Source organism: Netta rufina (genome assembly GCF_964035555.1).
Source record: "Netta rufina genome assembly, chromosome: 1".
In the NCBI taxonomy this organism is placed as follows: Eukaryota; Metazoa; Chordata; class Aves; order Anseriformes; family Anatidae; genus Netta; species Netta rufina.
In genome coordinates, this window is record NC_140123.1 from 203,449,811 (window position 1) to 203,464,295 (window position 14,485).

General features: G+C 43.8%; 1 protein-coding gene across 2 annotated transcripts in view; it reads left to right on the plus strand.

Annotated features, from left to right (window-relative positions):
* Positions 1 to 14,485, plus strand: part of MKLN1 (muskelin 1) — a 94,719-nt gene that overhangs the window by 24,197 nt on the left and 56,037 nt on the right. Inside the window, exons 5-6 of one of the 2 annotated variants that reach the window (XM_084282613.1) lie at positions 3,969 to 4,078; positions 7,918 to 8,110. In XM_084282613.1, coding sequence (XP_084138739.1) covers positions 3,969 to 4,078; positions 7,918 to 8,110 — 303 coding nt within the window. Of the gene's footprint in view, positions 1 to 3,968; positions 4,079 to 7,914; positions 8,111 to 14,485 lie in introns of those variants that run through there. The other variant, XM_084282614.1, reaches the window with a different exon arrangement.

The window sequence follows — 14,485 nt, forward strand, 5'->3', positions numbered from 1 at the left end:
TTTTCTGCGAAGGAAATTCCTGTGCTAGGAGAAAAATTGAAATGCTTTTTTGACCAAACCCTGTTAATTTCTAGTTGGTTCCTAGCGTCGTTTTGTTTATAAAGTTGCGAGTGTTTTTCTACTGTGAAACAACTGTAAAATGATGTTATGAAATTGTTATTTTTCAGATTCGCAGCGTGAAGATGTTTTCAGTTTGTTAAAATTTCCAAGCTGCTAGCCAAAGTAACTCAAAATTTGAAATACCGTGCTGTGTTCCTTGTAATGCTGCCAGTAAACACGAGGCCAAAATCTGCCCTTTTGGACTCGGAGAGGCTGACACCACACGAGTTACTGTTATCAGCGAAGCTTGCGTGTTTGGAGGAGGCATTGTTTAGTTCGGCAGCCGCTTGCAAAAGGCATTTTCTTTATAATTCTGCAGATAAACAGATCTGTACGCTGCTTTTAACAGCACAACAGGGAGGATAATATATTTTTTTGGGGGGAAACAGGAGGAATATGATGGGTAGATCTATGGAAAGTGGGAGAAAAACTTCTTAAAACTTCCATTGCCCACGTGACGTTTGGCTGGTAGGAAGCAGAAGTAAGTTGCTTCTCTCAACTTTTGTCAAGACGAGGCTTGCACTTCTTGCAGTTTAATTAGTTCAACCTCAGTTCCTCAGCACTGAAATGCCCAGTTGTACAGGCTCCTGACCTACTTGACAAGTAATTTTGTGTTTCATGTAGCACCTTGTTAAAGAGCTTGGGAGGGGAAAAGATGTTTATCTGGACAAAACAGTGAAGAACAATTTTATAATGTTGTGAGCTTTGTTTCTGGCTGTTTGCTTGTGTGGTCCCTCCAAGCAGAGATTTTTATATCGTGCCATTGAAAGCAGAAGGTGTTGTGAAGACTGATTGCCATGAAGGAGCTCGAAGAAATTCTGAGTGCAGTTCCCATGCCAGTTTGTTACTAGCATGGGAATTACTAACTCTGCTTTGAGGCTTTTGAGCTTTTTTGTATTAAAAAAGAGCAGTGCTCCTTTATGGATGTTTCCAGTATTAGTTGGATTGACTACATCCATACCTGCATTTTTCCAAACATGCCCTGTTTGTGTGACTGCTGCTGGTAGATGAGGGATACAGAAATTATCTTGAGAGGTGTATTTGAAATGGACTGTTCAGTGACTCTGTTGTTTTCTGTATTATACGGGGTTGTAATCCTCGCCCAGGCATAGCTTACAATTATTGAGAAATATCCCCTAAAATCAGTCTTGTGTGGGTAAAAAACCAAACAAACAAACAAACAAAAAAAAAAACCTGTTTAAGTGACCTAAATACCTTTTGTTTCTGTTAAAGGGCTATTGATTTTTTTTTTTATTATTTTTCCTCTCTGCTGGGCACCTCTCTCTGTGTGGTAACACGGTAGGCTGAACAGTCGTTTGCATTTCAGGACAGATGCAGCAAAAAAAAAAACAAACAAGCTGAGGTCGCTTTTTGGTTAAAAACTGGAGAAATACTGGAGTGGTAGGTTTCAGATTCAACACTTTTAATGGGAGCATCTTTCTCCCTTAAGGGTGTGTGTCTGTGGAGGGAAAAAAGCAATATGGCAAAGAATGTGAAGAATAAGGTTTGGCCCCTACAACTGTATTGTAGGGTAGAGTTTCCACTATATTTTTTTTTTTTGAGGGGGACAAATAAAAAAGCAGCCACTGGGAGACGTGAGCAGAGAAATGGAGTTGCACTTAGGAGGGCTTCCTCCAGCATCTTAGGCTACTTTTACCTCTGTACCACAGAAATCGTGATGTAAAAATCCCTGTTTCTGATGAATTGTTGATTACTCAAGCTGGTAGAAGTTGGCATAAGTTCTCTGAATTTATACCAGAGGCTCTGCTGGAAGGAAATCGAGGTGGACACCTCTGCTTTATTTTATTTTATTTTTTTTTCCCGGAAAGAGGTGGTAAAGTGGTAATGCTTGATTTTTTTTTTTTTTTTTTCCCCACCCAGTAAAGTCAACACCACGAGATTGGCCTCAGGTTCACCGTCAGGAAATCGATGGCCTCAGCCCATTTGAGGTGGTCTGTGGTTTGGTTCAGTGTTTGAGTGCAAGGAGCTGGTGAACAGATTGGGATTCCTTATGGCTGAATGAGCACCAGATTTAACTTCAGTTTGGGCTGTGCATTCCGGTTTGAGGACAAATTAAAGGGGTTGCCTGTACTCGTGGTATTTTCTTAGTCTGTCATCCTAATAGGTAGGATGCCCTGGGTTGTCCATGAGCTCTAGGGTTTGGCAGTTCGCTGTCCTACAAAGGAACATGAGAAAAGACTCGTGTGGTTGCTGTTGATGCCTTTTTGTGTCTCTGTGCAAGGAGGGTAGCATTTTTTCATACAGAACACGCATCAGTTACTGTATCAGTTCCCATATCTCGCTGGTAACAACTTTAAGCTGATGCACTTGGAGTTAAAAGTAGTAAGGTTTTATGGCATTGAGATAAAATACCTTGCTTAGCTTTGTCCCATGGAAGACAGGCTTGGTTTTCTTTACCAATTCTCTTGTCTGTCTCCACTGAGATGAACCTACTAGGGGCTGCTCTGAGAGCATCTCACCCGAAAGGTTGAAGGATCGAGTAGAAAGGAATTATTTGGGGTGATTTGAGAGATGTTAACATACGAAGTACCTACGTACTGATTTTAGAACCTGTTAAGAACTGCATATGCAGAGTCTGTTTGGATCTTTTCTGAAAATCTGTTTTCCTGATGACTGTTCCTAGAAGTTGTCACAAGCCTTTAGCAAGAGGTTTGTAGAAACACCCTTTAAAATTTTAGGGTATTGTGCGTTTGAGCATATGCTTTGTGCCCACATGCATTGTGGCAAATAAGGGGTGTAGCTTGGGGAAGCATAAATACTTCTGAACCTTTAACAGGAACAACTTTAAGACAAATCTTGGCTTCGATTTCTTCCGGGGGTGGGTCAGAAAGCCCCTAGTTGAACAAGTCAGCAGTCTCAATGGCATTTCGTGGCGGTTTGAGGGGTAACAAGCAGCTTCTCCGTGGGAAGAACAGCTTCTGTGGAAGGGAGGAAGCAGTGGACTCCACGCTGCTGCTGGTTACTACTCATTCATCTCCAGTGCTATCTTTTCCTGTTTATCAGTTACGGTCAAATAGAGAGGAAACAGAAGTGTTTGAGAGAAGCCACTTGATTTCTCTGCAGTTTTCAGGAGCGAGCGCTCACGTAAAAGCAGTGCGGGGGCTGGCAGTGCTCTGAGAAGCAGAACAAACTCTTAATCTGCAGGCTAATCGATAGATCGATGCAAGACCGTGGATGTTACCACAGAGAGGCCTTAAGTGAGAGGCTGCAGTGTGTTTCACAGGTCACTTAGTGTTTTAAATGTTTGTTCCGATAGCCAGATGAAACAGGATTAGCCAAAAAGCTGCTCATGTTTGAGATTTAAAAAAAATAATAAAAATTAGATACAGTTTTTAAATCGGAGACTGACAGTTTTCCCTCCTTCCCTCCTCCACAACTTGCAGACGTTCCTAATTTTGTAAAATTTAAAATACCCAAAGCTTCTTGTCTTCACCATTAGGGAAAATAATTGTTGCTGACAAATGTGAAAATAAATGTACTGCGAGGAGCAAATACTGTCTCTGGTATGCTCGTGATTCCCATCCATGTCAAAGCTTGTTGCCTCTCCGAGCTGTTTTAAATGATAGGATTTTTGCTCTTTTGCTTAAAGCGAGCTGCTGCTTTGCCATGATCTGCTGCGTTAATGTTGCTTAGTACAGGTTGCTTTAAATGACAGCTTTACTGTGATGCGTGGTGATTTTTTTCCTAAGCTTTCCTAAACCTAAACTTATGTAAAATCATAAGTACTGAATCTTATTTAACCTTCAAAAGCATTCTGTTGAAATAGCACTGTGTATAGCCTGATAAGACGAATGCAATGCTTGTTTGATGTTGATGCCTCCTTTTTCTCCTTTTCCTTTCTCCTCCAGTTCCACTCTTATCCTGGGGACCTAGCTTCAATTTTAGTATCTGGTATGTTGAACTTAATGGCATTGATGATCCAGATGTGGTCCAGCCATGCCTCAACTGGTACAGCAAGGTAGGCCCTGCATTTTAGGTGCCTGTTTGCGTGAGGATTTGTCGTCTCGGAATCTGGTGAAACTTCTCGTGCTGGAATTATGTGACCTTTTCATTCCTTGAATATCTGCTATTGAAACAACAAACACGCGTAGTTAAAACTCAAACCTCATGGCTGGCTTGGACTCTGAGCCTTGCGCCTGTAGGTTCTGCAAAAGAAACAAACAAAAACCTGCTAGGTAGACGTTGCAAGGAAAACTCGAAGGAACGTGGAGTCAAAAGGGGATGATGTTATTAAAATAATTTGTCGTGGAAGGGAAATAAATATTAAAGATCCCGTTTCTCCCTCTTGTTGCCTTTTAAATAATCATTCTTTTACCATGCTAGTCCTTCTGCAGAGCTGCGTATGCAAGTCTAGAGGCTTCTGGTTTATATATGCAGCTTTTATGCAACAGGGGTGAGGTTGTTTGTAGAGATCCCACTTCAGAGTCTTAACCTATTGCAGATCTTTGCACATCTTATGTTTACCTCTCATTGGCTTTTTCTTGAAAATCCTGAAACGGAGGGGAGCTGACGCCGCTGGACTGAGATGAGATGATTTATGCCATTTGTCACTTTGATGGATAGCAAGTTTAAAGGGCTCTAAACATTATTTGTAAAAGCTGTCTTTAATTGAGCACAGCAGACGCCTGTTCTGTGGGCGGGAAGCGCACTCTCACAATGAGAAATCAGTTTGGTGCTGTTTTTTTAATGCCTAGATCTTCTGGAACAATTCATGCAAGTCATGTGGTGCGTTACAGAGAAAGACATCCTTCCCTTTTAAATACGACTGAGTGGTGGAGCAGCATCTCTCTGCTTCCGGAACGAAAAAGTCAAAAAGGGGGTAAAGACTGGTGGTAGATGTGATGCTGCTGACTCTATCAGAGCCGTTAGCATGGCCCCAAGGTTCTTTACCCCGCTATCTGGCTCATAAACGTTTGCACCAACATCACAAGTGACTTCGTGGAGGATTTAAAAGCAGCACTAACAGTCACAATAGAAGCTGTCAATAGCAGCTTTAATCGTAATGTGACATCGTGGTCATTACCCTGCTCCTTACTCGTGTCCAGTTCCAAAAAGCCCAGCTGACAGAAGCTGCTGATGGTTTTCTGTGCTGCTGCTTCCCGATGGGGGCGTCTCCGTCATTTTTGACTGGCTGCTGCAAGTAGGAAGCTATGGGTTTTCTTTTTTTTTTTTTCTGTTCTTTGATGATGATGTCAACATCTGTTTTGTTCTCTCACCCCATGGAATCAACACATTTCACGGTCAGCGTGTCTGCAGTGACAGCTTCTTCGAGGGGTGCCAGCATTGTTCTTCTAAAGCTCCGAGCCCTAAAGCAGCGAGGCAGGGACTTAGTCATGACTGTCTGGATGAGTTGCCAAGCTTTGGGTGATCAGCGTGTGTCACTGATGTTTTCTTCTCTCATGGTCCTCAGGCCGCTGTTCCCAGAGCCGTGTCAGAGGGTACGTGCTGACCCTTAGGTAGGGAAAAGCCAGGATTGAGCTCTTCCTTCCATTCCTTCGATGTAGTGTGGGTATTATCTCGTGTGTTCGTGGAAGCCTGAAAACTTTGCAAATCGAATAATTATCCTCTATTGTCTGAAGCCTTGGACAAGAAGGCTCTACGTGAAGTTGCCCATCCGTTTTGTGGTGTGTGCTTCAACCAGCAACATATTCCACTCCCTCCAGGAATAGGAATTAGGTGCAGGAGATGAGGACAGGGAAGCAGCAGGCACGCTCCTCAGTTGGCTCCCTGCTCCTGCCTCCTTACAGCCTGGCTCAGCCGACAGCCTCCTGAAAGCCTTCCTACTCTGGTTTTACTGAAGAGCAAGCAGACTTTGGCAGTTCAGTGATGACTATCATTTTTGGTTTTGATAATGAGCATTGAAATATTTTTAATTCTACCTGTGTGTTTGACAGCGTGAATGTCTTAGTCTCATGCTCTCATTAAGATTTTAACCAAAGGAATTATTTACAAATTCAGATCAAAGCCATTCTTTGGTTTGTCATCTCTTTAAAGCTGCATGACAGCATGTAAAAAAGGAGCCTTTTATATACTTTTTAGACACCATTTGCGTACAATATTTTTACATTTAGCTTCTGTAGTACTACTGTGATGCCAATCACATGCAAACTTCTACATTACATCGAGTGGCCAGCCTGCATCCAACAGTCATTTGATGTTTCGGGAGCCAAATCCATCAATCACGAGAGGCTCAGCGGAAATACACACAGTCTCAAATTTGTCTGATGGCTGAACTAGAGGAGCTGAACGTGCTAAGGTGGTTATTACTGATGTGCAGCTATCCTTCTGCTCCCTTGGCCCAACAAAGAATCCAAGGTGCTTTTGGCCTTGACTCATTCAAGTGAACATTTGCTTAAAGTCAGTGTCTTAGGAATCTCTTAGAAAGGAGGAAAAAAAAATCAAGAAACCCATTTTTTTTTTTTTTAATTTGTGCTGTAAAGCCATGTTTTAGCTTTACTATTCCTTTGCCAGCGTATCCCACGTTTTTTATTGGTACATGTCCTTGGCCTTTCTCGTGTGGGCTGGGAACCGACTTTCTAAAAATGCATGGTTCTGGCTATTTGCAGCTGTGAAATACTGATGGATTAAGAACTAAAAATACAGCTCGTGGCCGTGCTCTCGTTAGCTGTTTCAGTTTGAGATTCTTGCTATAGAGCCATTACTTCAGGAGCACTAATGTGTTTTGAATGTTGGTATTAGTTTCAGGGTTTCCGAAGGATTCTGCTCATTTAAATGTAAACTGAACTTTCAGCAGTGGCTTCCACTGAAGAATAAAATCTTTTTATCTGTAGTTTGATCAGTCTTAGAGGTTCTTAACTTGGATTTGTTTTTGACTGCACTCCATGATGCGTCTTAAAGATGGAAATTGAAAGTTTTTCTTTAGTGCCTTGGAACTTGGGTTTGAAGGGTCTACATAAAAAAAAAAAAAAAAAGTGGTTCTGAAGGTCTGAGCTGCTTAACATAAAAATCTGTTGCTTGTGCATATTGTTGGCAGCTTTGAATATGCAGTGGAGGATTTGGTAGGTTAACTGCACAAGCTGTAGTTCTTAAACAGAATTTACTATTTTCTCCTCCTTCTGTACCTTGATTTTTGATCTAGCGGGGATTTTTCTAGCCATCCTTGTTCCCCCAATCGAGTGGGACGCGGACGGCTTTGACTGATCCGTAGCATGAAAGCAGGGGCTCTGCTTTAAGGCATGTGGAACTGTTCTGAAGGTAAAATTTTGGCCTGACTGTAAATTCTTGCTGTCGTGGATTCAAAACCCTTGCGAGCTTTGTGGTCAGCCATACATTCTGCTGCTCCACGGCAGGAGCAGCGGTCACCGCCGGTATTTCTATTCCAATGTGTGTTTTTTTTTTCTCGTCTGCTTCTAGAAAAGCTGTGACCTACTTACTCTTCTAAATTATTTTGTTACATAAGAGTCATACAATCAAATTATGTAACGCTGATAGCGAAGGCTTTTTCCTGCTCTGCCTCATGGAGGCCTCAAACAGCAGGACCGGGTGGATGGGGGGGGAGATAATGGTTACTTCAGAGATCCGGGACGCTGGGCAGCCTCCTCTTGTGTGCCTGTTAACCTGGGTGGCATGAGGCTGTATAATTTCTGTGCTGCTGGAAAGGAAATGTCTGCACAGCTTCTAATGCCTTTCATACAGCGTTCCTCTGTAAGCTCACGCACGGTTTATGTGCAGCGTTTAAGAGCCTGTTCTGCCTCCAGACAGGTTCACAGGTAGTCGCCAGCAGGGCCCGTCAAAGGCAAATCTACACGTCTCATAGGCTTTCTTGTGTTCCAGTAGTACCGTGAACAGGAAGCCATTCGCCTTTGCCTAAAGCATTTCCGTCAGCACAACTACACCGAAGCTTTTGAGTCGCTGCAGAAGAAAACCAAGATTGCGCTGGAGCACCCCATGTTGACAGACCTGCATGACAAGCTGGTGTTGAAGGGAGACTTCGACGCTTGTGAGGAGCTGATAGAAAAAGCTGTGAATGGTAAGGGAAAGCGGAGGCAGTCGCGTATATTAATTAAAAAAAAAAAAGGCATTGAAATGTTACTGCTTTACATGTTAATGTACACAGCAGTGGGATTGTCTAGTCCATGTTCTATTCATATTTAGCGTGTGGTGTCCTATCCACTTCTGGACTTGTATGTGCATGATGTAGGCTTAAAATTATGAAATCATTTATCTCTGCTACTTTTGAATCTCTCTTTTCCCCTAAAATGACAACGTGGTGCACTTAATGGGTGAAGATAGGTCCTGCATGTAAGTATTTGGAAAGCTGAAGGTGGGCACAGCTATCAGGAAGGTGTTCCGCAAGGATCTGCATCGTGATCTCCGGTCAGGGCTTTCCACCTGCTTGGTATTTCAGCAGAACTTGAGATTGTGAACGCTTTCTTTGGGAGCAATGCTCCCTGGAGGAGAACTTAGGCGAAGTCATAGAGCTTGGAAGCAGAGGCTGGCTTTGCTTACCGGTTTCATTCTAACTACTATTAATTTTTTACTTGGAACTTTTCATCTTAGAAAAGCACTGCGTGCAAACAGCTTTCAACCCCTAAGATGGGCGAGATTTACTTTCTGTTGATGGCATGGGATGCACGAATTGAGCTACTGCAGTGAGGTGTCTCCAAAGGCCAGTGCAGCATTTGGATTGCAGCTGGATAAACAGAGGTCCTCATGCCTGCGGGTGTCGAGCGTTTTGATGACGTGCGATTGCTATTCCTGGGAAATCTGTGCTGGCATGAGAGCTCCTTGTGCCTACGGACTTACAGACTTAGTGCACCAATTTAATGGGTGTCTGGCACCAGAGTTTTGTTTTTTAATTCTGGGCTAATCAATCATTTTGGAATCTCTCTTGGATAGATGGCAGTCTGCCTGCCTGGCCACCTCCGTGCGTTTTGTACCACTGAAGTTGCAAGTGGTTCTTGGGATGTGATAGAAATGATAGCTTTAAGGTCTGTATTCCATGAAAACCACAATGTTTTCGCGAGGAAGCCGTTCAGCGGAGCATGGTGTTAAGGAGTTTATTGCAACAGGTTGTCAAAAACTGCAGTAAGTGGCTTTCTGTGAGTTTTGGCTCCAGGTTTCTCAACCGTAGAAGCAAAACAGCTCAGCTCTGCCCTGTGCTGAGCTCTCTGAGCAGCTGCAAGCATTGAGACTACGTTCATCCTTGTCCTTTGGAGTGCTGCTTGCCCTCCTGAGACTACACAGTGTTGTTGGCTGGGAAGGGAGCATAAACAGCTTCCTGCAATGCAGGGGCATTTTGCAACCGGCAGTTTTCTCCCGAGTCTAAGGGCACGCTAGGGTTGCAGGAGGAGAAAGCAGCAGGGAGCTGTGACTGGCTGCTGCTGTGTTAGGCACACGAGCGTCAGGGGCAGCCGATGAGCCCACCGAATTGAGTCAGGATCTGCTGAGAGCCCGAGGGGTGCTATATGCTAACGGGGATGGTTTTGCCAACGCATCGGTCTGCTGCCTTGGCGGCTTAATCTCATCAGTGCCTAGAGGCCATCCTCTTTCCACTTCATCGCAGGGTGTAGTAGAAACTGTTTCTTGAATGAAATTTCACTAGAGGTCCAGAATGTGCTGAATAAGGTCCCTCAAAAATTGACTTTTTTTTTTTTTTCCACGGGCGCTAATGAATTGAATGTTTGTGGCTTTATTTTCTCTGCTGTCTGTCACATGTTCATTTCTTTCACTCCCGAGCATGCTGCATTTATTCCCTCCAGCAGTTTTTCCCTAGGGCTTGCATCGAGGTGGTGCTTCTGTGTCTCCCTGGTTCGTTGAGAGCGGGGTTGCTGTCTGCAGTGCTCAGCTTTTCCAGGTGTGGAAGTACTGGCAGTAGACGTGCCTGGTAGAAAAATCTGTCTTGTGTTGCGCTGGCTGGCAGGTGGACGCTTTCTCCTTGTCAGATTTGATGTGAATAATCCTGGTTCTTGTAATCATGTCCCTTCTTGGAGGTTGGAGAGCTCTGCATCTCTTAAGCAACCTAGAGAAATGCTGTAGTTTGTTTTTTCAGTCCTTTTTTTGTCCCAGCAAGTACAGAAGCAAGTATTTTTGGTAACAGGCTATGGGTAACTTAGCAGGAGAGTCTTCAAGGAGCACGGTTAAGTTTCCTCACTGCTTCTGAGTGACAGAATAATATGCATGGGCATATTTATATTGCTTTCTTTTAATCTAGCACTGGGCTACCTGAAGTTAAATGTCAGCTTGTGCATCTCCCATTGCTCTGTTGTTTATCCTTAATGATTTTGCTTGGCTTTGAATACATTAACCTTCCTTCCCCTATCCTTTTGCGATTCTTTTTGCTGTCTTCAGCTTTTGTACCCGTTTAAAGCTCTATCACCTCCCAGCAAGCACCCTTTGGAGGGAAGTGCTATCTATCCCGAGACACCGAGGCTGCATCCCGTTCATGCTGTAAGCTGACAGAACTTTGCCTAACTGGGTCAATCCAGCCCCTGCTCAGGACAGTGTGTCCCCTGGCGCTGGTGCTCGTGCTGCCACGTGGCGAACCAGGTCAGGGAGCTGATCCGGCTAGGATGGGGGAGAGGGCAGGAAAACCCTCTGTTTGCCACAAAAAGAAGCTGAAACTGCAGCTGAGTTTGTCCTGAGTTGTACCAGGTGACTGTAAATCAAGTAAATGGATGTATTTGGTACCTAACAGCTGGGTCCTTCTTCTCCTTGGTAGGACGGAATAGGTGTTTTCAGTCTCCAGCTCTTTCTCCTACAGCATCACTGCCATCTGCCATCTGCTCCCTGTGGCCCTCCGTGGTTACCTGTCCTTGCTCCATCCTGCACGTCTCTGAAGCTCCTCAGTTTGAAAGAAGCTCGTCTGCACCCAGCGTTTTGCCTCTTTTTAGCAGCTTCGTTGTGAAATCTTGGGAGCTTGCAGCTGAATCTGGAGGATGCGGGGTGTTCTCGTGGCTGAACTCCTCTCCGGTGCGGTGTTCTTTCAAATAAAAGCAGGTTAACTTCAGTCCTGTGTAGGGCGAGTGCAGTGGAGTTCAAGTGTAGAGTTAATTGAGGCACACAGATCCTTAAATTATCCCTGAAATGGTTCGAAGAGCAAACTGTTCTGTGACAGGCTGGATGTGAATATGTGAACTCCTGACCTCCCGCTGTTCTGAGAGCCCGTAGCCTTAAAGGAACAAACAGCAGTGCCCTGAGGTTGACGGAGATGCTGCTTGCTCCGCGCAGCCTAAAATCCTGATTGTAGAGGCCGATATTTGCTGCGGTAGGTATTTAAGAAGTGAGAAGTGATGCATCTCTTGCAGGCTATTTCCATAGGCTTAGTCATGTAGAAAAAGTGTAGGTGGTCAAGAATTAGCGCTAGCAGAGCTAAACTCTTGTTCTTTTGCATTGCTAATGATGAACGCTGTCTTCCACCTCACGTCACCAGATGATTTCTTTTGAGAGCTCAGTGGCAGGCAGCCACACTTTTCCCGCAGATTCTTTTGACTTGTGCATTACACTTAGAAAATGGGCAAATGGAAACTCTGGCAGCTGCCTGACTTCCTCTCAAAAATAAAAAGGTTCCCTAAACCTCAGCTGGTTCACAGACTTGGTTCAAATGCTTAAAATTTGGATTCATTCCTATAGCTTTCAAGCAGCCTATATTATTGAAGGGAAAAAAAATCTGCTTAATATTCCTACAGAGAGCATGCGGCGTGCAAATCACTTGGTGGACTGTTTGCAACTACTGTAAACACAGAAAGCTGCCTGAAATGGATTGAAGATCGGGTAGGTTTGCTGCCTATTAGTATTCCAGGGACCGAGGTGTTCTTTCTGGCAGTTCTCATGTCCACATGAGACGTGTACGGGGCTGACTTCTCAACAGATAGCGCGACGAACCAGGAGATGTGAGGTAAAACCTGCAGGCTCAAATGTCTCCCCAGACTTGGGATATATGGGAACAGCTGTATTCTCCTGGAAGTTATTGACATTGACACTTTAATTTTTACCTTCAAATACTTCTGGATTCACGTCTGAGAAAGTATAGACACTGATTGCTGTTTTTATAGTACTGGGTTATATGGAAGGGAGAAGCTTGCTAGGAATCTGAAGCCTGTGTAGGTAGATGGTAGGGTTTGCTTAGAAGAAGTGTATCTTTTAGGAGAACGAACCTGGATCCTGCTTCATTTTCCTTAAGATGTAAACACGAGGTGATGTGACAGCTTTTGAGGCTTGAAAATTCATGTATTTCCTTGTTGTGCCCACGTCTTGTGGAAGTTACCTAGAGGCTGGACTCTTACCTGGCATCCTCTTTGTTTTCTGCTTCAGATTTTGTTTGGAACCATCAACAAAACAAATAAACAGAAAACACCAAACCAGAAGTCATGGGCTAAATGTTACTCTGAAGTTTTTCACACCATTAGCCATAAAGTGAACAGAATTCAGTAACCCCCTCTGGAGGCATGTGTTGTCTGAAGTGAAACCTAATACAGCTTCTACCTGTTCCAGATCAGCTTCACCAAGTCAAATATTTTTGTCTGCAGTGTTTGCTTTAATCCTTTCTAGGTAACGTGTAATTGGCTGACAAAATAAAACCTTCACTTATCAGGGAGGTGGAATTTACTAGGCCTTAACTACTGTGAACTTGGTGTTGTCACAAGCAAAATGCGTCACAACTCGCTGCGAAGTGTTTGAAAATAGTACAAAATAAAAGTTGTCTGGCTGCAGTTTTACAGAGTAAACATGGACATTGAAATGAGAGACCTCAGAGGCTAAGGAAGCGACTTCCTTTAAAGACTGGAGCTTACCACATTTTCTACAGTGGAGTTGAAATTTATTTTAAACTACCGATTCATTGGAAACAGCTGACAGATGTGAGCGGGCTTAGTTCTGATCTTCAGTGCCTTGCAGAAGCTTTGGAGACTTTTCGGTCAGCAGCGCTATCCTGGCAAGAAGCAGAAGGAGTGCACTCGAATAGGTCTGGCATCAGACACAGAATCCACCTCGAAATTCTCCTTTTTTTTCCCCCTGTGGTGTCGGACAGGTGGTGATTCAGCTTCCAAAACAAGCCGCCTCTGGTTTGCGGTGCAAGTGGAATGAACGTGGAACGGCTCCCAGCAGAAAGAAACATTTCTGGGAAGCAAGCTGGAGTGCTTCCAAACCAACGTCCCATGGAAGACAAGAAGCATTATTAAAAGAGGCTGAAGGCACAGTAGGGGAGAAGTGTCATATCTTGACAAGTGCAGCCTGTGGGTGTTGAGCATGGGAGGGAGGTTAAATCACCCTTTCGGATCCTATGTGGTGTAATTCATCCTCTTGAGCTATTTATGTCCAATTATCCATTGGCTGCCGTGGGGATGAATACAGCTTTGCGTTCCGTCTTGAAGACCCAACGCTAATGATAACCAAAAGGCTGAATTTCTATCTAGGTTTGTGGCTAGAAAAATCTGAGTCAGTGTGGGGTTTCGTACAGTGCATACATTTGTTCTGCTGGAAGTTGGCTCTCGTGAATCAGGACTCACGAAACCTCAAGTTTAAAGCCTCTCGAGTCCTGTCCCAGCTCTGCAAGTCCTGAAGAAGTCGGAGTAAGAGCCCTAGTCTTAAAACCAAAACAAGCCCTCCTACATGTGCTGAGCAAACTTTTGGCTTTCCTCAATTACCTAATGCTAGGGGAGAGCTGCTGTTTTTGGCTGCAAGGCAGGTGAAAGTAAGTCTGCCCTGCTTTCACAGTGTATTGGATCTGAACAACTTGCAGAGCTGAGTTGATGAAAGTTGAAAGCACTTTTGTATTTTGAGACCGAATTCAATACCTTTCAGGAGCTCCTGAGTGCCTTTACTTTGCTATTAGATGGTCTTTAAATAGAGTATTCATCTTCTCCCAGGAAATCCTTGCAGGCCTGGGTTTAATTAAAACCTGGATTTCAGTCACAGAATCACAGAATAGAAGGGACCTTAAAAATCATCCAATTCCACAACCCCGCCATGGGCAGGGACCCAAACACCTATAACCATCATGAATAACCATCATGACAAACTACAGGATAGCAGGAAATGCTTTAAAACATTCTCTGAACGTTGTGTCATGCTTGGAAAAGATTCTTACCTTTTGGTAAATAAATAGGTACGAAGGCACTAAGGAATTTTCTTTCTTCATCTGTGTGCTTACCAAGGGATTTTGTGTAAATAAATGGAGGCATTCGTGATCTGTTACATTCTTACCTCAAAGCCGCAATTACTGGGGTTGGAAGAACTGAGAAATATCATATACAACTAAATAATTTCATTTTTCCTTCCTACGTTTTCCATTTCTTCACAGAATCACAGAATTCAGTGATTCTGTGATTCTTTTTTTTGTGGAACGTACAACTGATTCCTGAACTAGTTTGCTGGGTCCCATCCTGCTGAATTGTGAATCTCATTA